The sequence below is a fragment of the Wolffia australiana genome, chromosome 1 (assembly GCF_029677425.1).
Source record: "Wolffia australiana isolate 7733 chromosome 1, ASM2967742v1".
Lineage (NCBI taxonomy): Eukaryota > Viridiplantae > Streptophyta > Magnoliopsida > Alismatales > Araceae > Wolffia > Wolffia australiana.
This window is the reverse complement of record NC_135835.1, coordinates 3486259-3509163: the sequence shown is the minus strand read 5'-3', so window position 1 is coordinate 3509163 and position 22905 is coordinate 3486259. Positions and strand designations below refer to the sequence as shown.

General features: G+C 46.4%; 2 protein-coding genes and 1 long non-coding RNA gene across 5 annotated transcripts; 1 reads left to right on the top strand and 2 right to left on the bottom strand.

Annotated features, from left to right (window-relative positions):
• Positions 1-476: 476 nt before the first annotated feature.
• LOC144702012 (uncharacterized) lies at positions 477-2539 on the bottom strand. Its single transcript, XR_013581164.1, has 2 exons — positions 2398-2539; positions 477-737 (listed from the first exon to the last, which is right to left on the bottom strand). It is a non-coding gene; the product is annotated as an uncharacterized LOC144702012 (long non-coding RNA).
• Positions 2484-3994, top strand: LOC144702006 (BTB/POZ domain-containing protein At5g60050-like). The gene is made up of 2 exons (XM_078573860.1): positions 2484-3029; positions 3098-3994. The coding sequence occupies exons 1-2, from the start codon at positions 2484-2486 to the stop codon at positions 3905-3907; spliced, it is 1356 nt and encodes a 451-aa protein (XP_078429986.1). The 3' UTR covers positions 3908-3994.
• PHOT1 (phototropin 1) lies at positions 3938-22446 on the bottom strand. Of its 3 annotated transcripts, none has more exons than XM_078573832.1 (23): positions 22357-22446; positions 21247-21849; positions 20982-21164; positions 20804-20895; positions 20426-20681; positions 19612-19825; positions 19424-19494; positions 19151-19257; positions 18788-18837; positions 18581-18685; positions 18403-18462; positions 18231-18320; positions 17405-17481; positions 17092-17176; positions 8081-8161; positions 5743-5846; positions 5262-5311; positions 4930-5036; positions 4725-4850; positions 4592-4643; positions 4389-4501; positions 4162-4302; positions 3938-4088 (listed from the first exon to the last, which is right to left on the bottom strand). In XM_078573832.1, exons 2-23 carry the CDS (start codon positions 21834-21836, stop codon positions 4008-4010), a joined length of 2835 nt encoding a protein of 944 aa, XP_078429958.1. In that variant the 5' UTR covers positions 21837-21849; positions 22357-22446; the 3' UTR covers positions 3938-4007. The 3 variants fall into 3 exon arrangements, with proteins under 3 accessions (XP_078429958.1, XP_078429966.1, XP_078429974.1); XM_078573840.1 differs by having other exon boundaries at positions 21247-22110; positions 22357-22410; XM_078573848.1 differs by lacking the exons at positions 8081-8161; positions 22357-22446 and having other exon boundaries at positions 21247-22339.
• Positions 22447-22905: the final 459 nt, after the last annotated feature.

Sequence of the window (22905 nt, the reverse complement as noted above, 5' to 3'; positions counted from 1 at the left end):
ATATTTTGTCTATGGCGAAAAGGGTTATTCATATTTTAATATACGACAATATTTTCAAAAGATGGGTTGATTCTTGGAATCAAGGACTGATCGACTGTGTTATGGTATAGCATGTTGTGGTATTAGGTGGTCAGGTGGAAGTCTCCCAAACATTAACACTGAGCACACAAAGCCAATAAAAAGTAAATAATATTGTTGAATGTGATACTTTCAGTTTGTTTATATTCTAATATTTGAAGATCAGATCCCTATTGCTTAAGTTTCTGAAATCATAATATTAATTAATTCTGAATCGACATTACTAATATTCAATGAAAAAAACTGGGGCCAGTCTAAATCACTGTTTATGAAAATAGAAAATAATATAAAGTTTTCACTGCTGCATCAAAATAATGAAGAATACGATCATTCTTTACATATTAAACTTATATAAAAGTTGATTCAAATCATATAACCTATAAATCAAATAATGTCAATTACGATTAAGGTGGGCAGACCCATCTTAAAAAAGATCATACCCGATAGAGTTATAGGTCAAATGTTGACGAACAAATTACCGATCTTACAGAATCAGAAGAAGATGAACTATTTGAATGTACAGAGTATTTCTTACCCTTGGAAATTTTATCCGTCAACGAAATTATTGTTGCTACAGGCTACAGTGACAGCCAAACTGGTATCCCAATTAACTGGTGTCGACTGTCTCATCTTCATTATTATTTTCCCCACGATGGGCCCTGCCAGACACAAGATTGATTAGGGAGAAAACAGAGTAAGAGTAGAGCGAGAAAGAGAGCGCGAGGAGAGAGAGGTAGATAGGTACCGAGATAGAAATAGAAAGAGGGAGAGAGAAAGCGAGAGTTCGTAGAGAGAAACAAATATAGATATGCACAGATAGATAGAGAGAGAGAGTGGAGAGAGAGGGGGGAGAGAGGGAGAGAGAGAGGTGGGGGAGAGAGGGAGAGAAAAGAGGGCAGAGAGGGAGAGAGAGTGCGTAGAGAGACACATATATAGATACGGATAGAGAGAGAGAGAGAGAGAAAGAGAGATAAGGAGAGCGAGAGGGAGTGGGGGAGAGGGAGAGTAGAGAAGAGAAATGGAGAGAGAGTAGAGAGAGAGAGATTGAATGAGTAGAGTGCAGAGAGAGTAGAGCAGAGAGAGAAAGAGTAGAATAGAGTGGAGTAGAGGGAGAGAAAGACTAGAATAGAGTGTAGAGGGAGAGAGAGAGTAGAATAGAGTATAGTAGAGACTAAAGAGAGAGTAGAATAGAGTAGGGAGCGAGAGTGGAGTAGACTATAGTAGAGAGAAAAATAGTAGAATAGAGTAGGGGGAGAAAGTGGAGTAGATTAGAGTAGGGGCAGAGAGTGGAGTAGAATAGATTATAGTGGAGAGAGAATCGAGTGGAGTGAGAGTATAGTAGAGAGAAAAAGAGTAGAATAGTAGGTAGAGAAAGAGTAGAATAGAGTATAGTAGAGAGAGAAAGAGTAGAATAGCGTATAGTAGAGAGAGAAAGAGTCAAATAGAGTACAGTGGAGGGAGAAAGAGTATAATATAGGGAGAGAAAGATTAGCAAATAGTAGAGTAGAGAGAAAGAGTATAATAGAGTAGAGCAGAGAGAAAGAGTATAATAGAGTATAGAGAGAAAGAGTACAATAGAGTAGAGATTAGAGAGAGAGTGTATAGAGTAAAGAGAGAGCATATAGAGTAGAGAGAGTATATAGTTTAAAAAGAGAGTATATAGAGTAGAGAGAGTGTATAGAGAGTAGAGACTAGAGAGAGAGTATATATAGGGTATATAGAGTATATAGAGTAGAGTGTATAGAGAGCAGAGAGATACTACCTATAATCAGAGTATAGAGGGCGAGTTGAGAGGGATCGATGAGTCGAGTAGAGAGAGAGTATATAGAGAGAGCTGAGAGAGAGATAGAGTAGCATAGAGAGAGAGTATCTAGAGAGAGTAGAATAGAGAGAGAGTATCTAGAGAGAGTATCTAGAGAGAGATAGAGTAGAATAGAGAGAGAGTGTATAGAGAGAGTTGACAGAGAGAGATATAGAGTAGAGAGAGAGAGTATATAGAGACTAGAGAGAGTTGACAGAGAGAGAAAGATAGAGTAGAGAGAGAGAGAGAGTATATAGAGACTAGAGAGAGTTGACAGAGAGAGAGTGTTGACAGAGAGAGAGAGAGAGAGAGTAGAGAGAGAGTATATAGAGAGAGTTGACAGAGAGAGAGAGAGGGGAGAGAGAGAGAGGGAGGGTGAGAGAGAGACAGAGAGAGCTGAGAGAGCTGAGAGAGCTGAGAGAGAGAGAGAGAGAGAGAGAGAGAGAGAGAGAGAGAGAGAGAGAGAGAGAGAGAGAGAGTTAAAGAGAGAAAGAGAGAGTTAAAACATGGTGGGTTACCTTGCAGTCCCAGATCTCGCTCTCGGGGACGGCGCCGCGGAGCATCAACCCCAATTCCCCAACAGTCCAACACTCCCTCCTCCTCCATGGCGGCGGCCACCGCCGACCACATTCTCAAGCGCGGCCACGTCTCCGCCATGATCCGCCAAGGCTTCCTCCCCACCCCACAACCTTCCAAACCCTCCCCTCCTTCCTCCTCCGCCTCCCCCTTCTCCTCCTCCTTCTTCTCCTCCTCCTCCCCCTCCCCCTCCCCCCCTCCCTCCACCACCCTCCTCGACATGATCGCCGCCGAGGACCGCCGCCCCCCTCCGCCGCCCCCACCCCAACCAGAGGCGGATCAGGTCACCGCCATCCTCGCCCCCACCCTCCGCCCCGACCTCGGCCCCGGCGACGTCCACCTCACCGTCAGCTCCCCCGCCGGCTTTCGCGTCTCCGCCGCCGTCCACCGCGCCGTCCTCGCCGCCAGCAGCCGCTTCTTCGCCGCCAAGCTCCCCCCCGCCGCCGCCTCCGCCGCCGTCGAGATCTGCGACTGCCACGACCCCCTCCTCTACCTCCAGGCCGTCGCCCTCATGTACTCCTCCCCTCCCCTGCTCCCCCGCCACCCCGTCCCCCACCTCCTCTCCCTGCTCAAGGTACGACAAAAAAATAATCCGTGAAAAAAACAAAAAAAAAAAGAAAAATAATACGGGGGGCTGACCAGGTGGCGGCGGCGATGGAGTTCGAGGCGGGGGTGGCGGCCTGCGTGGAGCAGCTGGAGAAGGCGCCGTGGACGGCGGAGGAGGAGGCGGCGGTGGTGGCGGCGGCGCGGCGGCTGGGGCTCCCGCAGGCGGCGCCGCTTCTCAGCCGAGTCTCCCCCCGCCTGACGGGGGAGGAGCTCTTAGTGGGCCTGCTGGGCCGGCTCCTGCGGGCCAAGGACGAGAAAGCGGCCCGCGAGATGAAGGCCCTGGTCAAGGCCCTCCTCGACGAAGACCGCGCCGCCGTCCCCGCCGCGGCGCTGCTGGGCCTCTTCCGGCAGACCGTCAGGAGCCTCCTGGCGGAGAATCTGGCCGCGCGCGAGGCGGAGAATCTGCGCTGGCTCGGGGAGCTGTTAGTGGGCCGGGGCCTGGGCGAGGAGCTGCTCCGGGCCTGGGCCGACCAGAGGGAGCTCGCGCGGGCCCATTACGCGGCGGCCTGCAAGCAGAGATACGAGGTCAGCAGAGTCACGGCCGAGATCTGCGCCGCGGCGGGGGAGGGGCGGATTGTGGCGGCGCCGGCGGCGAAGGCGGCGCTGCTGGGCACGTGGCTGGCTGCGCTGTACGAGGACTTTGGCTGGATGAGACGGGCGGCTCGTGGGTTCGACCGCCGGCCCATCGAGGAGGGCCTTGGTCGCATGATCCTCACCCTGCCCATGGACCAGCAGCAGGCCCTGCTCTTGGACTGGTTCGACCGCTTCCTCGACAAGGGCGACGACTGCCCCGACCTCCGCTCCGCCTTCCACGTCTGGTTCCGCCGCGCCTTCCTCCGCCCCTGACCCTTCTTCCTCGTTCCATAAAGATGATAATTTGGTAGCATACTACCATGCATGGTTTATTATTATTATTATTATTATTATTATGTACATGGATGGGTAGCTAGAAGACGTCTGAGAGTTTAGTGTGGGGGTCGGTTTCGGGGGATCCGATGGCGGGGGGCACGTCAAGCGGGGGAGGGCGCTGGAGATCAACGGAGGAGATGTTAGATCGACGGATTAGGAGAATGAACGGTGGGGATGGAAGAGGAGCTGACCGTTGACCGGATGAGGGTCCAGTTGACGTTATGGAAGAAGGGGTGCTGCTTGATGTCGTTGGCTCCCCCCCGCGAGCCAAGCCGGTTCGCTGGATCTCTGTGCAGTAGATGCTGCATCAGCTGCCGGGCGAAGATGCTCACCTGTTCATATTAAAAATGTCGGATGATTAGTTGTTTGATTAGTGAGTGATTATGCGGGTGACACGTCGTTCGAGGGATTTGTTTACGTGGGCGTTTTCTGGGAATCTGAGGTCTCTGTGGAGAATGTGGGCGAAGGTCTTCTGCCTCGTTTTCCCTCTGAACGGCGTGTATCCGTAGAACATCTCGTAGATGAGGATTCCTTGAGATTTTTTAATCACGGTTAGAACAATGAAATTCGTGGGTTTTTTTTTTGGGGAAAGTCAAATGAGATTAATTGATTGATGCTCACCCAGGGCCCACCAATCGACTGCGCTAGTGTGACCTGATCCGGTAATAATTTCCTGCAAATGATTAAATGAAATCTTAGATGCGCTGTCGAGTAAGTTCGGAATTTTCCTTTTAGAATTAGAAAAAAGACGTACGGGAGCTATGTACTCTTCGGTCCCCACAAATGAATTCGATGCGCGCATCGGCTCTGCCAAAAATATCGGTGGAGGGGGTTTTCTTTTCTTCTGATTTTTCTTCTCCGGGATTTCTGGGATGAGAAGCTGCAAAAGACGCACAAAATTTATTTTTCATGCCACTAAAATAAATTAAATTACCTCACCAAAATCTCACTCTAGCTACCTGCGGTTTGCAGGATGTCAAACATGACAGATCAAAGTCCGTCAGGGTTATGTGCCCATCACTCTGGATCAATATATTTTCTGGCTTCAGATCCCTATAAATGATACCTGACGAATAACCACAAGAGCATAAAAATTATACCCTTAGTTAGAGAGGGAACGCAAAAATTTCCTCATCAATTCGACTATTTTTTGGGCCACACAGATAAGACTATGGCAAGATATCTAAATCCATTTTTGATTGATGAGCGTGAGTTGACACTCCAGCGCAAATGAAGAACGACAGAAATATTAGTTGCACAGGATGACTATTACTGCTAATAAGCGTCCCACCTTGACAGTGTAGGTACTCCAGCGCTACAAGAACTTCGGCGGCGTAAAACCTACGATTAAAATAATTGTGTTAATTCGGAGTATTGACCAAACTTGAATGAGTATCGAAAACTGCTTTCATTTAAAAAGAATATATAAGCTTGACAAATCTGGAGAATCCGGCACTTCCAAGGATGGCTAAAAAATAAAATTTTGATAATTTGAGGTTTTTGAATATGAGGACTCTACCTACCCTTTATACCTTGTTTAAAGTCTAAAGAAAACCCAATGCCTGCCTCATAAATTGAATTGAATAAAAAATGGATTAAACGCAGCAAATAGTATAGTGGTCGCCGTAGCTAAAACTATTCAAAATTGTCACTGAACGAAATCAAGAGCAGTAATAGAAATCAAACACAAATCTGGCCTAATATTAAGAGACTTGAGAGCTTTCTTCAAAAAAAAATTTAAGAGACTTGAGAGCATGAAAAGTGGACATCACCTTACAGCATCTTCTCTGAAAACTTTCAGAGGTTGCCGATCTAGAAGCAGGAAAAGCTCTCCACCAGGACAATAATCAGTTATCAGGCAGACATGTGTCTTTGTCTGAAAATTTTAATTGTATGATTAGCGTACTAGGGAATGTCAAGGCATCACATGTTAACCTCCTGAATAAAAAGACTTCGACTTAATACATACGAACAAAGAGGCAACATTTTGACGAGATATTATTAAGAGCCCAGAATTCCCGTTCTCCATTTTGTATTCCCGTTTTCCGTACTCATGTTCTTATTGTTTCACTACCGTTGTATTTTGCCCGTTATTTTTAGTATCAGGTTTGGTTCTTCAAAGACCCGATACTGTTACTTAAATACGCCGGTGGTGCCCTAAAGGAAATTACGGGTATAGTACCCTGTTTCAACTCTCAACTGTGAGTCTTCTTCGTCTCTCAAGTTTCTCTCTCTGCGGCTGTTATCAATCGGGCTTCTGTTGCTAGGTCTTCTACAAGCTTGTTGTGCTGAAAGACTAGAGCTTGCTGCGTCTCTATTTCCTACATTCTAAAGCTTGTTGTGTCTCTATTTCCTACAGATATCAAGTAGCCGAGGTAACTGAAGTTCAAAGTTAAGAATCATAAAGCTCGATAAAGATACTTAATGAACTGAAGAATTTTATGCAGCAGAAAATTTACTGTTAGATTTTTCAGACTCCCCATCTCCTGGTTTGAGGACGCTCCAATGCCAGATCATGCAATCAGTGCCATACATGATACAAGAATATTTCCATCCGTAGATACAGTCTTCAAGAAGTCTTGAGGTCGAGGAGATCTTGGACGACAGTGAGAGAGAGAGAAACTCTTAGGTCAGTGAACCAGGAGAGAAGCCAATCACCATGGGTGGAACAAAATAAACCAATATTTTCTTCAGTGGGATAAATACCCCATTTATAGTACATTTCGGGCTTGGTTTTTAACATGTGAACCCATGTTTTTACAACGGTCATCAAATTAGTTCTTAGAGCGGTAGGAGTGCATTTATAGACAGATACAGATATAAAAGATAAACGTTGGATTTTAACACTCCCCCTCAAGCTGAGTGGATGTTTTCCAGTCCCAGCTTGGTAACAAGATGCTTCAACAATGGGCTGTGCAATCCTATGGTCAGAAAATCAGCACATTGTTCTGTAGAGCTGTCATGAGATGTACCTATACCTGATGAAGTGGCTGTCAACCTCCACATGCTTCATCCTGGCGTGGTTAACCAGACTTTGCACAATGGCGATGGCAGACATATTATTACACTTCAGCACGATTGGCAAGTTAAAATCCGACAATTATCATTTTACCCTTCTCTCTCTATAATTGCACTCCTACCCTGTAACGTCTACTTTTATGACAGTAGTAAAAACACGGGTTTGGATTTTAAAAACCAAACCCGAAATGTACTATAAAAGGGGCATTTGCCTACTGAAGAAAACATCGATTTATTTTGTTCCACCCATGGTGATTGGCTTCTGATACGCAACGATGCTTCTCCAAGCAATACCAGAGGAAGAAAAGGAGGCACGTGTGGGAAAACCCCGCATTGACTAAGCACGTGCGAGATCGAGTATAAATCAAGAGAAGCAGGAAATAAGAGAGAAAAAGCTTTTTCAAGAAGTTCGGCTGCCGGAGAAGGCAGAGGGCTGGGGAAGCAGGATTGGGCCTGCTAACCAGAAGAAGAACTCGAGGAGCTCTCCTGAAATCCGATCTTCATTCTTCTAGTACTCTTCTCATTCAGCTCCATTCTTTTTCGATTGTAAACAATATTGCAACATTCTACATTGTAGAGGACAGATATCGATCGTATTTCTCGCCAGATTTGTGGATTGATATCTGCTTCTCTCCTGGTTCACTGCCCTAAGAGCTTCTCTCTCTCTCTTATGGTCGTCCAAGAACTCATCGAGCTGAAGACTTCCCACAGAGAGTATCCACAGATGGAAATATTCTTGAATCATGCGGCACTGATTGCACAGTTGCAGTGGAGCATCCCCACTCTAGGAGATGGGGAATATGAAAAATACAACATGGAATCAAAGCCAGGTGCATGTTCAAATCCTAGAATAAACACACTGCATGCTTGGGCCATATATAGGCCAGAGGCAGGTGTTGTGGGGGAGTGTTGAGGTACAACATCCTGCTTAAAGATGAGAAGTAGCACTCTTGTGATCAGCTAGAGCTTTTTAGCACAGTTGGTAAGCGGTTTAATCCAACTCTTAATAATAATAATAATAATATTATTATCCCTCGATTGGGATTGTAATTCTACACCAAGAAAAAGGTCCATGATGCAACAGACCGGTACCTGAAAAGAGGCATATAATGCAGGAAGAAAGGGATGATCTAGCATGTCCAGAATTTCCCTCTCTGCACGAGCTCTGTGAACCTAAATAAGAGTAAAAAAACATAAATTTTCATAAATATATCATCATTGTCATGAGGAAGATAAGCTCTTGAGAAGGAAAACTTCAGCAAAATTACATCATGAAATGGAAAAAGTCACGAGATTTCCCAGCAAGAGTGAAATTGGATGCTTAATTCGACAGGTTAGAAAGTTTCAAAAATAAAAATCGGAATGTATTATTCATGCTCCCCAACAAATTTCACCTGTGCTAGGACATAATAGGACATCGATATTTCCTAGTATGTACAGATGATTACAATCGATATAGTTGGGTAATCTTACTCAAACATAAGACTGAAATTACTAAGAATCTGAAAGGACTGTGTAATCTTATCAAAAGACAATTTGGTGACCCAGTCCAAGGATTCTTTTTTTTTTGAAAGAAAGTAGGGCAGGCCACCCGGAAACCGGTGGTCTACCTGTTCTATTAAAAAAAACAAGCATAATGTACATAGCATCTACAGACATGGCCACGAAAGGCTGAGAGGACTACCCCCCCAGCCCCCAAAAAGATACTAAAATCTCAATGTCCGAGAGGACGCTGTCCACCGATGCCACCCCGCCTTTGAACACCACTTCATTTCGATGCATCCATACCGCCCAGAGTATCGCCAATATTCTCCCCAAGTCCGCTTTGCTCCGGTGTCTACCCGTCGTGAATGACGCCCAAAACGCGGTGTCAGAGGAAATATCCACCCCGTGGACCCGCTGTGATGCCCATACTCACCTGGCAAACGGACATGTGAAAAAAAGGTGTGAACAGTTTTCCTCCCCCCCGCCACACAGAGGGCACGAGACAGGCTCCGTTGGCGCCCAGCACCTGCGATATACCCGTGTGACCACTCGCCGTCTCCTCAACAACCACCCGAACAGCCGCACCTTTAAGGGGATTTTTTGTTTCATTATGAGGTGACATGTAGCGCCGGTAGAGTTGTCATCCCTCACTTCCCCTCGGATTTTCAAATATGCCTCTTTTACTGAGAAAGGCGGCCCCCGCCATACCCACCCGTCCCGGGATGCTCCCGAGGGGCTAAGATGGAATATGATCTCGTGCATCCTCAGCAACTCCACGAAACGTTCCTCCGACAACGACCTAGGGAGATTAGGGACCCACGCTCCTTCCCAGCATTCGCTGATGGCGATATTAGGGTTCCTCGCCAGTGCAAAAAGCCTCGGGAACTGCGTCTTCAGGGGCCCTGCTTTGTCCAGTTGTTGGCCCAAAACCGGAACCATTCCCCGTCCCCCAACTGAGGATCAAAACAATCCCGGATGTGGGGAATGGTTTGCCTCAGGCTATGCCAGAACGGGGATTCTCCTCTCTTTTGCGCCCACCCCCTCTCCCAATTCAGTGGCGGATCATACGCATCCCTTAAAACCTTGAATGCCAGCCCCTCCGTCGATGCCATCATCCGTTCAACCCATTTGACGAGAAGTGCAAGATTCATGGACTCTAAATGAAGAATCCCCAGTCCTCCCTGTTTCACGGGTCTACATATCACATCCCAGGCCACCAGGGGTATCCCTCCTGTGGCCCCTTCTCCCTTCCCGCCCCAAAAAAAACGCCTCATTTGCCCTTCAAGTCGATTGGCCACTCCTACCGGCACCTTAAACATCGACAGGTACAAGATAGGGATAGCGGAGAGCACCGATCTCAGCAGTACCAGGCAACCCCCACATGATAGTATCTTGTTTTGCCAGCCCTCCAACTGCCGCTCCATCTTATCGACCACTGGTTGCCACTCTGAGGATAAGATCCGTATCCCTGTGAGCAGGAGCCCCAAACAACGCATCGGAAGCGAGCCTCGTGGTGTACCTAGCGCACCGGCGCATAGGTTCTCCTCGTCGGAAGATAAACCGAACCCCACGAACACTGATTTTTCCTGGTTGAGACTTAGTCCCGAGAAATCCGCGAAAAATTCCAGCAAAGACGAAACGATGTGAGCTTCTTTCACCGAACCTTCCATAAAGAAGGTTGTGTCGTATGCATACTGGAACAAAGGAATGCCCTCGGGATAGCTCGCTGTGTGAAATCCTCTTAATAGGCCTCGCTCGCACGCCTTAATGGTACAGCTAGCTAGGGTGTCTACCGCCAGGACGAACAAAAGTGGAGCTAGAGGGCAGCCCTGCCTGACTCCTCTCTGTGGGTGGATCCATCCTCCTTCCGCCCGGCCATAGACCAAGATTGAGAAAGAGTGGGATGTAACACACTGTCGCACCCATGTCACCCACATCTTGGGGAAACCCCTCTTTCGCATGACGGACCATAGGAACTTCCACTCGAGCGAGTCATAGGCTTTCGCGAAGTCCACCTTCCACATAAATCCCTTTGTCCCATTTCTTTTCCATGCGGAGACGATCTCTCCCGCCACCACTGCGCTCTCCAGCAACTGCCTACCCGGGATGAAGGCCGATTGGAACGGACTAATTAGATCCCCGATGGTCCCCCTCAAACGGTTGGCCAATACCTTGGCCATGATGAGATATATGGAATTCGATAGAGCGATGGGTCGAAAATCTCCCATGTTCTCCGCCCCTGTGCACTTGGGCAGCAAAAATAAGTAGGACCGATTAAGACTGAAAAGTCTCTGTCTCTCAGAGAGGATGGAGCGCCGGCGAGCGGAACTCCCCGACTCCGCCGATGAATGGAGTGACAGGGAACGGAGAGGAGGAGGCCGACGATCTGCAGAAATCGGGGGGAGAATGTGGAGGCTCGCCATCGAGGTGGCGTTTTCGCGCGAACGCCTCGTCGCGAACGTCACCGGCGAGCGGAACTCCCCGACTCCGCCGTTGATTGGAGTGAAGACGAATGGTGGGGTAGAGGCCAACGACTGGTAAGAGGAGTCGAGGTTGATCGAAGACGTTCCTCCAAAAGCCCTCATTGTCAAGAGGGCAGGGGGCACCAGGGGCTAGGCGGAAACCTAGTTTCCGCCCAGGATCGGTGGCAGGGCACATAGGCTAAACGAAGCAGGAGCTGTGGGCGCGCTAGGGGGGAGCCCTACGACCGCGACGGAGAGGAGAAATTTTATGGCTGAGGTGAGGACTGGGTCAACCGGCCTCCTCCGACGCGTGTCGCGGGGAATCTCCGGCGAGATGGTACGGGGGGTTGGTCGTATACTTCTGGAAAAAACGGCTACAGCGGAGGTAGTCCGCGTCCTCCATGTCTCCTTGGATGGCGTCACATCTCCTTGGGGGGCATCGCCCAACAACCTGCTCACCGTCCAGTCGGACGGCCGGCGACTGACGGATCGGGATGGTTCAACCTGGGACTACATGGCGCAATGGGGCGAAATAGAGTTTTGGATAGGGTTGACCATTTGATGGAGCTGCGCCATGGCGGCTGGGACTCCTCGTGGAGACTCCCGGGCAGCCGAGGTTCCGGATCGAGGCCAACCCAAGAGGAGCACTATTTTAAGCATCATGGTGGGCCCCCTCACTCAGCTGGCGCGAGGGTCCCATACCCAACCGCTTGGAACGAAGTGGTGAAGAGGGGCCCACGAGCAGTTGCACGGAATGAGAGAATGAAGAGAGCCTTGCCAAGCTTAATGCGTGGGGATACCACTCCCATTCCCCGGCAGATCACGGCAACCCCTGATCCACCGCCGCTCCGCGAGGATGGGGGACGGTACATTGACCCGGGCATGAGGAGAAGGGAGGAGGAGCGAGGAAAGAAGCCCCTACTTGAAAGCCTAGGGGGCGGATCAGACCAAGGGGAAGGGAGAGACGATGGTATCTCTAAGGGGCAGACTAGCGGAGGCCCCACACCGCAGGAAAGGGAGCAGAGGGGGTCGCCCATGGATAAACACCACCGCAATGATCAGTCACCAAGGACCGGAGCAGATCATAAGGCCCCGGTAGTAGACAACGGCGAGCCCGGGGCAAGCCGACAAGGATCGTCGCCATGCGATCAAGGGGACAAGAACGAGGCGGGGGGAGAGAAGGAAGGATGGTTGGAGGTGAAGCCACGTCAGCAGAACCCCGTCCACCAGAGACCACGCGGGGAGGGAGACTTCTGCTTCAGGTGCTTAGGGACGGTCCACCATGCGCGTTTCTGCCGGGACCCGGTGGTTTGTCGACGATGCAGAAAGACCGGTCATCGACAGTACTAGTGCACTCAAGGGGGTGATGGAAGTAGGGGTCCCAAAGAGTTAAGGGGAAGGTCGACCCGAAACCCGAGTCGCCAAAAGACCCATGTTGAAACGAAACGGGAGGAGGATTCCAACCCCCTCTGTCAATGTGTGGTGGGCGATATAGTCGGGGTCGTCCCAGCGCTGGAGAGCGTATGCGTCAGCGTATGGCATCATATCCCTCTTTTGGCCCCGGCGGAATTGCACAGGCTCGACAAACACACTTTGCTGCTACGAAGGGTCCCGAGGACTGCGCATTCCGTATTTTGCGGATGGCAGCAGCGGGTTTCCGAGGAGACGGAGGTGAGGTGGCGTCAAGTACTTTCGACCGACGGAGCGGAAGGAGTCAGAAGGACGGGCATAGTCGTGGAGGTGCGTGGGTTCCCATTGGTGCACCGTCGAGAGGTGACTCCGGCGAGGCTAGTCGCTTCTTTTGGTCGGTTGAAGAACGTTATCTCGACAGGGTTGGACTTCGGGGACCCAAGTGTTGTGCTTTTGGAAGTAGAGGTGATTGATGGGGAGGTGATACCGGATTCAGTCTGGGTCAGAGGATATGCACGGGCTTTCAAAGCGAGAATAGGACCCAAGACCCTTCCAGCCGCACCAGGAGTAGTCGGGAGATCGGATGACTGCCCGACGGCGGTTGAAGAGAAAGGGGCTTCTTCCAAGAGGGTAACGGAGGACGATGCATCCATGGAGAAAGTCGTACAAGAGGGGGCTAATGGCCTCCAAGCCCCAAGGGAGGACATGGCAGCGGTCATCCCCCCCACGTTCGTTTGAGGGTGTTGTGGTAGTCAATGCCACGGGCAGATCGGGGGGCTTGTTAGTGGCATGGAACACGACGATTTTTGCAAAGGAGGGATCGTGGACAGGACAACATGTGGCGGCCGTTAAATTAAGGAGGAGCGACGGAGCTCAGTGCATGGTGGCCTCGGTTTATGGACCGGTTCTGGCACCCCGACGCCATGAACTGTGGGCGGAGTTGGAGACAGTCACCTCCCTCTTTCAGGGCACGCCAATGCTGTTCGGTGGAGATTTTAACGTCACTCTGGAGTAGAGCGATAGACCGAATGGCTTGGGAGGACAGGACCCAGGGTCAGCGGCATTTTGGGATTTCATCTCTGGGGCAGGTCTGCAAGAGATGGGCCCGACGAATTACAAATACACATGGCGGAGTACGAGAGGTCCTGCCGCGCGATCTCGTTTGGACCGCTTCTTGTGTTCGTGTGACTTGTTGGAGGCACACCCACTAGCAGATGTCAGAGCACTACCCCGTCCTCTATCGATCACGCACCGATTTTATGGCAAGACAACGTTGGGCAGATTAGACCTACCTACTTTAAATTGGACAGATCGGGGCTACGTGAGAGGGGTTTCAGAGATAAGGTGATAACGTGGTGGACGGGTCACTCTCCCACGGTCTCAGCCACGATGAGGCTGGCCTATAAGATGGCGGGCCTGCGTCATTACCTCATGGAGGTGAAGAGACAGATTCGAGAGGGCAGACACCGACGACGGGATGAGGCGTTAGCGAGGGTCCAACATCTTGACGCCATTGAGGATACAAGAGGCCTGTTAGAAAGCGAAGCCAAGGAGAGAAAGCCTGTCGAGAGGTGGGGGAGGAGGAAGATAAGAAGGTCGAGATGGATTGGAGACAACGATCGCGGCAGATGTGGCTGAAGGAGGGAGATGCCAACACCCGTTTCTTCCATATGGTGGCGAATGGTAGGCGGCGATCAAATCCCAGTCCAAGGATTTAGAACTGACAATGCCAAGGATTTCCTTAACAACGAGCTCATGGAATTCTTCAGATCTGAGGGAATAAGACATGAAACCTCATGTCCTTATACACCACAACAAAATGGCCTTGCTGAAAGAAAACTAGGAGATATTGTTGACAAGGGGAGAACTCTCCTTATACATGGAAACGTCCCTGCAAACCTATGGGGATTTGCAGTAATGACAGCTACTCATCTTATAAATCGACTACCATCTAGAGTTCTAGAATACAAAAGTCCTTTAGAATTGCTAGAAGCACACTACCCAACTGTGAAACTGAAAACCAGTTTACCTGTCAAAATTTTTGGATGTGTTGGATATGTATACAACCATACATATAAACAGAATAAATGGTCTTCAAAAGGTCTGAAGTGTGTATTTGTTGGATATTCTGTTACTCAAAAGGGATACAAGATGTATCACCCTGTTACTCGGAGATATATGGTTACCAAGGATGTAGTATTCGATGAACAATTGTTTTACTACAAACCCAGAGGTACTGAGAGTCATAGAGAGATATCTCACTAACTTATTAGTGAGAATGATAATCAAACCACCAAAGAAAATGTTCCTGAACATGGACCAGATACTATACCTATTCCTTTGGTCGATTCACAGGCTGTAGAAAAAGAAAACACCAGTGATGACTTATGCACCTCCAGTGGAACAGGTGATAAAATGGAAAACTCAGAAGTCTTACATCCAATATCCCCATACCCAAAATATTATCAGAGAAAAAGAAAAGAAAGGAATAAGGAAGTCACGGACTTGGGTGAAGGGGGAGAAGGTTCTAATAAAGGGGGAGTGATATCTGGAGATGAAGAAAGAGTCACTGATAGTGGAGGAGATGATTGGCCGATTGCACTAAGGAAGGGAACTAGAACTTGTGTGAAACCAATTCCTTATTCAATGGTTAATTATCTAAACTATCAGAAGGTGTCACCTAGATACAAAGTTTTTCTTACCAAAATCCAAGATATTCCAATCCCAAAATCTCCACAGGAAGCTATGAAGAATGTCAGATGGAAAGAAGCAATTGACGAGGAAATGAAGGCACTAATACAAAACAATACCTGGGAGCTTGTGGAACTAGCTAAGGATAAAAAACTGTAGGTTATAGATGGGTATTTACGCTCAAATGTAGATCAGATTGTAGTCTAGAAAGATATAAGGCTCGACTTGTAGCTAGAGGGTACACCCAAACTTATGGAATTGACTATCAGGAGACATTTGCTCCAGTAGCAAAGATCAACACTATAAGAATCTTACTCTCATTGGCAGTCAACCTGGATTGGCCTTTAAATCAGTACGATATAAAAAATGCTTTTCTTCATGGCGACCTAAAAGAAGAGATCTACATGGATGTTCCACCAGGCTATGAAGAAAAAATAAATCAAGGAAAGGTATGCAGACTTCGAAAAGCTTTATATGGGTTAAAGCAATCACCTCGACCATGGTTTGGAAGATTCACCCAAACCATGAAGAACCTTGGGTACAAACAATGTAATGGTGATCACACTATGTTTTTTAAAGGGACGACTCAAGGACTGATAACAATTTTGATAGTATATGTAGATGATATTATAATTACAGGAAATAATCCAGAAGAAATTAAAGGTCTCGAACAGCACTTAGATAAGAACTTTCGGGTCAAACAATTGGGGCCCCTAAAGTATTTTCTAGGAATAGAATTTGCACGCTCAAGTGAAGGAATTTCAATGACACAACAAAAATATATCTTGGAACTTCTAGAGGAAACAAAGCACATGAATTTCCATATAAATGAGACACCAATTGAAGTTAATCATAAATTAACTATCAATGAGGATGAACCTAGGGCAGATATTAACTCATATCAAAGTATTGTTGGAAAACTCTTATATCTGTCACATACCAGACCAGATATTTGTTATGTAAACGTTAAAAAGTCAATTTATGCACTCACCTAGAAACTCTTCACTTTCAAGCTGTTAAAAGAATTCTCAGGTGCCTAAAGGGAACACCAGGACTGGGCATCGCATACCCGAAAACAGGTAAACTTGACCTCATTTTATATACTGATTCTGACTATGCCGGGTCCCGTCTTGACTACAGGTCAACTACTGGGTATTGCACAATACTTGGAGGAAACTTAGTGACTTGGAGAAGCAAGAAGCAAAGTGTTGTCTCCAAGTCCAGTTCAGAAGCTGAATTTCGAGCTATGTCCAAAGGAATTGATGAAGTAATGTGGATTAAATATGTGCTAGATGATCTGAAGATTAACTATATAAGCCCAGTTGTCATCCGCTGCGACAACAAATCTGCTATCAGAATAGCATATGATCCAGTTGATCACGACGAGATGAAGCATGTCAACATTGACCGGTTCTACATTCAAGATCATTTGGAGCAAGGAATTTTGAAGACAGATCATGTCAATTCTGAAGAACAATGTGCAGACATCTTCACCAAGGGTCTACCTACCAAGAGCCTACAATATTTGATATCCAAGCTTGGAATGGCAAACATACATTCCTGCACTTGAGGAAGAGTGTTGAATGTACAGGCATAATAAGCCCAAAAACAATGTAAAATCTATCGGGCCTAAAATAAAGGCTTACTGAGCACTATCGGGTCCATTTGGCCCATTACCCGATTTGTAATAACAAATCGGGTAAGTGATAACGGCTAGTAAAAACTAGCCATTGTAACTAGCCGTTATTAACGGCTAGTTATCACCCTATAAAAAGGGTTACGATTAGTACTACAAAACTACCTGAATATATTTTCTATTTTTTTCTTCTGCCATCTCTGTTCTCTCTCTCTCTCTCTCTTATGGAGCTCCAGAAGATTTGTCACTCTTGAATGCCATCGTATTATCCTTTTCTATGTAATTTTTAAGTCAATTAATCCCATCATATTATGTATGCATTAGAGTGAAATTTGAGTTTTGGAGGTATTGAAGTTGAGCCATGTTATGTGTCCAGAGCATACCCAATGCTAAAAAATTAGAGGAAAGGTACCCCATACCTTGTTGCGATTGGATATAACGCTTTTATCCATAGCTTTCAACGCGAAATATTCTCCAGTTCCCACCAATTCGACCAAATGGACGCTGATGCAAAGTAAGACAATCAGAACACGGAGCATTTTCCATCACCTTTAAATAAGAGGCTACTTTTATCGGATGCCCCAGAAGGGACTTTAAATAAGAGACTAATGCACGGTAAGAATTAGATAAGTTTTTTTCTAAAACGGGAAGCATGCTCTGAATCTCAGGCAGGTTAATCCATAGTAAAAAAAATGAGATAACGCATGAAAATGACACACCAAAAGTACATACCTCCCAGTGTCTCCAGAACCCAAGGGCCTTACAGGTCTAAAGTCCTTCAGAGATATTCGCTCCTCTCTCTCTAGTACCTGAGTAGTGCTTTTGTATCAGAGTATCACAATAACCAGAACATATATCAAATAAATAATACGAACGCAATCGAGGAATAGTGAAACTTAAATAATGGTTTATTATATGAAATAAAATAATTTTAAATGAAAAAAGTCTGCATATGGCGCATCCATCTTCTTGAATACTACATTTGTGAACGGGTTACTGAGTATATAACAAACCTATAAAAAGAGTCGCACAGTCATTCCTGATTACTCATTTCTTCAAACTTTTTACCTTTCTAATGAGACCTCACAAAATAAATCAGTCTGAAGAGTAGCCGATTACAAATGGCTGTTCAAAAGGTAATGTTACTCGGAAACAACAAATCGAAAGAGAGAACTCACACTTATGGTACAAGTGGAATTTATTTTTGAAATGCAAAATTATTTTGGTAACAAAGAACTTCTTGTAACAGGAGAAGGGCTTTGTATAATTTGCTTCTAGGGTTCTATGAACCTTGGCGTTCCGTGAGTACAGCTCGGGCTCTCTCTCTCTCTCTCTCTCTCTCTCTCTATCTCTCTATCTCCGCCAATCTCCCATCTGATTCTGGTCTCTTCTCAATATTGTATTCTGCAGTTCGAATGTAGGATTCTACCTCCAGCAACAAACGATGCATATGATGCGATGGATGAAAGAACAAAAGATTGTCGATGGAATCATGAAAATCAGAGAAGAATCTCTAGTTCCCCCACTTTTGGAAAAAATGCATGCTAAAATTTGATACCCTTTGGATTGCTCTCCACGAAGAATTATCCCGTCTGTGTGCTTTAGGATGAACCATCTTTGAATGGTTGGCCCATAGGTCCTCCGGTTTCTGCACAGTAAAGGAATATTATCATTCACAGCTTAGATGTGTTCAGAGATAAACAATGATGGATTGTTAAGATAAAACCAACAGAGTTCGCATCTGGAAGCTCCCTAACCGCTTCATCCACGTTTCCAGCTGTTTCTTTTACCTAAATAGGGACTTTAGTAATTAAAAAGGAAGCACCCCAACCATGCAATTGGCATTCTATATGTGTCAGTCTGGGAAAAAAAGCTAGCAGACTGAGTTAATAACATCTTATGAGTTACCAGTTTTCCCCCTTCTATTGCAGCATCTTCTGGAATACGGTTTTCCTCTTGCTCAACGTGTTTACTTCCATCCAGTTGAACTCCAATGAAGTATTGCACTTCTCCCTGCAGAGAGAAGTGTTTTTGGGTAATAAAAAGTATCTTCAAGAAAAGTTAAGAATGAATTAATATAATCAGTAACAGGAAACACGATTCAGGATTACATACCGTCCTGTCACGCATGGGTTGGAGATGAAAAATGTTCCAGAATTTTTTCCCTGTTTCATTGTTAAGGAAGAAGATTTATTCCGCAAAGTTAAACAGTCGCAAATCTTTCAAAACAAAAGAAACTTCTTTATATATCTCTTCACTGGTTCATTCACACATGCTTTGGTTTGTGTTAAGCTACAAACATCTCTCCCTATCTATGGAACAATAATAAACTAAATAAATCTGGGTAATGTCACACCCATCCAGATCTCACTAGTCTAAGAAAGTCAATTCGGAGACGGCTGAGTAGAAATCATTGAATCAAAAAATAATGAGGCAATATTTCTAAGTTGAGCGATAGTAAAAAAAGCAATAGCATACCACTTTTCGTGTAGTTTATGAGTTGGACAGTGACATCTGTCTCGTTGTCAATGGCTTCTCTAATCTTTCTCACTGTGGCTCGATCTGTTTCTGGGCCCTGAAGAAACCTACAAGAATCATAAAGTTAACGGCCGGCAGGATGCAACAAGTCAACACTGTCATCGATATTTTTAAAGTAGATCGAAGTCCAGCTTTTTCCAATAGCGAAAGGGCGTACCATTATAAAATTAAAACTTCCTAAATTTGGGTGACTAGGAAATTTCGAAAACATACCTGCAATTTCTACCCAATATCTCTTCACGCGAATATTCAGTCAACTCTAGGAAACTATCCGACGCAAAAATCTGTAACATCAACATTTGTAATATTTTTAGTATTCGCAAATTATAATTCATAAGATAAATAGTAATTGAAAGGAAAAGAAACAGGTTGTCTGCATCTAAAAAGGAAATAAAACTCACAATAGGATTATCGGGTAATCTTGGGTCTGTGATAACAAAATTTTTCTCAATCCGTTCGAGTGTAGTTGCGAGATCGATGCCTTTTCTCATCTCTTTCTTTCTTACTTCATCGCCAAAACTCTCGGGCCGGTGATCCTCAACGGCGAAGGAGGGCTCCTCTACGGCGACATTTAAATGTGATGGTTGTTTATTTGAATGGCCGAATCCCAAAATCCTGATGGCAAAGGCCATGTCAAATCTCGGAGGAGTTAGGCACGAATCAAGGGTAGGAAAGATCAAGATTTAACATCATAAATCTGGATAACAAGAGTATTTTATTTATATTCAAACTGTAAATTTTGGTAGTTTGCATGCAGATTTCAAAGTGAAATGGAACTACTAAGTCTGGCTGAGAAGGAGTGCGATTAAAAGAAAAAACAGAAATAACACAGATAATAGTTACCTGATCACGCTGATTATGACAATCAATACCTTTTTTTTAAAAATAAAACATTACGCAATAATTATTCCCGACTAATCGTCCCGGCAAATCTGAGACAAGATGATTAAACGACCTTAAAAAAAGGTCGCCGATAACAAACCGCATGAGCATTGACGATGAGGGAGATCGGAAATTCACTAAAAACTACCGAGACACAAATGAATCACGAATGAGGGGGATGAAAAAGTCTCTCCCATTCGCCTATCTAGGATATCACAGTCGCACATTTGTTAACTCTCTTTGTGAGAAAGTAAGGGGGAGAAATTAAGCTAAAGATACTAAACGGGAAAATGAGAAGGGATAAAAACCAATTGGGCTTTAGCAGCTCATTACCTCATCAATAATCTTAGACCGTATTTTTTCAACCTCTCCTCTCGTTCTGGAAGCTCGCTGATCTTTCCCATGGATCGCCGTCTAGGAGATAAATTTTCCGACTTTCTTCCACCGAGGGCATCCGACCCAAGCATCTCAGCTGTACCATCCGAACTCCTCCTAATGTGAACCTTCAACGATTCTGACAGTCTATGTGGCTCCTTGACAGCATTCACCAAGTCATAGACCGAGCTCGACGCTCTATCTTTCTGCCTAGCTGGTATGATGAAGCCAAAAAAGTTGTCAGAAAGGAAATAATGGCCAAGAAAAACTTTCTTCTGCAAAATTCTTTCTTGACAACGATCGTCGTCTCTTTTAAATCAGCTGAAGAGCAGTTACCGTCATAACGGATTAAGGACTCAGGTAGCCCATTAGGACGAAGCATGGATTCTTTGGCCCCTTCGGTATGCTGGCTAACTTCAACCTGCATCCTAAAGGAATCGAAAGAAAACAGAACGTCAAAGACATAAAAAAAAAAGCGATTAATCAACACAAATTCAAGCCTTGAACTGCTTACCCGATGTACTTGAGGACCTTTCCCACCTCGTCCTTGATCGGCGCCAGCGTAAGAAGATTCCAAAATGGCGTTCCATCCTTCTTGTAGTTGAGCAAGCGTCCGCAGTAGCTCGTTCCACTGTCAAGCGCCGCCCTGATCTTCTCCACCTCTCGCGGATCGGTCCCCGACCCTTGAAGAAACCGGCTGCAAATTGAATCATTCACGAGTTAATCCACAAAAAAATCAGTTTTTTTTTTTGGTTAAAGATCATGTAAAAGGGACGCACCAGTTCTTCCCGATGACGTCCTTCGCAAGATATCCCGTCATCCGGTAGAACCCGGCGCTCGCGTACATGACGGACCAGTCCGGCTTGGAAGCATCGCACACCACGAAAGTCTGCTGGAACGCGGAGAGCGCGTCTTTGAGATCTTCAGAAATCCTCGGAATTCCCCCCGTTTCTCCCGTAAATCCCGATTCCTCCGAGCTCCTGTACGAAATCTCAGAGTTCCTCTGTCCTCCTTTCCCCGCCTCGTCCCCCGACCTCCTCGCCGCCACTCCTTGCGGCTTCCCGGTCTCTTCATTCGTCTTCAGCACCAGCCCCCACTCCGCAGCTCGCATCGCCGCCGTCGATGCCTCCCCGTCGGCCGACGTGGAAGGATCCTGGCCGTCCTCGGAGATGGCCATCCATGGCCCGACGTTGTCCTCCGACGGCTGCCTCTGCGGGGCATCGCGCGGCGCCTGCTTAGCGTACCAGCCAGCGTACGGCGACGAGAACTTCGGAGCTTGTTTGACGACGCCTGAGGGATTGAAGACGTCCAGAGAGCCGCGCGCATCTCGAGGTAGGTTGGGGATTACCTTCTTCGGACGATCTTCCATGCCGCAATTTCCACTGAAACAAGAAGTTGCTAAGAATCACCACTGCAAGAAACATCGAGAATCATTCCTTGTCGCTCTAAATTCTTCCATGCCGCAGTTTCCACTAAAACTAGAGGTCGCTAAGAATCACAACTGCGAGAAAAAGTCCATTCCGCCCTAAATTCTTCCATGCCGCAATTTGCTCGGAAACAAGAAAGTTGCTAAGAATCACGACTGCAGGTAACATCGAGGATCCTTCCATTCCTCGTTAAATTCTTCCATGTTGCTATTTCAACTGAAACAAAGAAGTTACTAAGAATCACTACTGCCAGTAAGATCGAGAATCACTCCACTTCGCCCTAAATTCTTCCATGCCGCGATTTCCACAGAGAGAAGAAGTTTCTAAGAATCACTACTGCAAGAAACTTCGAGAATCATTCCATTTCGGTCAAAATTCTTTCGACGGAATTCACGGTTTCGATTCAGAATTCGGATCAGATTTGGAAAGGGATAGAGAGGAAGAGAGATCGATCTCACGAACCTCGAAGCAGACAGCTAGATCAGTCGCTGACCACGACGACGAGCTTCCCTCCAAACTCACCAACTGTCCCTATATTCAACTCTAGAGAGCCCTATTTCTTACAAATTTGTAGATCTGCCCTAGTTTTGATCAACTGATCGTCCTACTTGGCGTCCACGTGGCCTTCATGGTACATGACGTGGGCTATTCGTTTTCCAGACCCGCTACCGTCGTTGTCGGGTCGGATTACGTCTTACGGAAAGGACAAACAGGTCCCCCCACCTGGCGCTTTCGTTGGGTCCCGCTGGACCCGGCGCCGGCTATCGGATCCGCCACGAGAGGCTGGGGATTTTCCAGCTAGATAATATATTTTATTAACTTCCGCCGACCCAGTCACGAGAGCCGTGAAGTTGCGGATATTTTCCGGGCCGCTTTTGTCCGTTTCAGATAATTTCGGAAAATTTTCGGATAAGACGGAAATGACGTGTCAGCCCGACGCCAACGTGGCATATCCATGTATGCAGCGTTAATTTTTTTTTTTGAATTTTCTTATTCCGGTAAATATCTGGA

Coding starts and splice junctions, on each gene's coding strand:
- LOC144702006 (XM_078573860.1), top strand. CDS start 2,484: ATGGCGGCGGCCACCGCCGACCACATTCTCAAGCGCGGCCACGTCTCC. Junction 3,030..3,097: donor ACCTCCTCTCCCTGCTCAAG/GTACGACAAAAA, acceptor GGGGCTGACCAG/GTGGCGGCGGCGATGGAGTT.
- PHOT1 (XM_078573832.1), bottom strand. CDS start 21,836: ATGGAAGATCGTCCGAAGAAGGTAATCCCCAACCTACCTCGAGATGCG. Junction 21,165..21,246: donor GACGTCATCGGGAAGAACTG/GTGCGTCCCTTT, acceptor TTCAATTTGCAG/CCGGTTTCTTCAAGGGTCGG. Junction 20,682..20,803: donor GTCCTTAATCCGTTATGACG/GTAACTGCTCTT, acceptor TCATCATACCAG/CTAGGCAGAAAGATAGAGCG.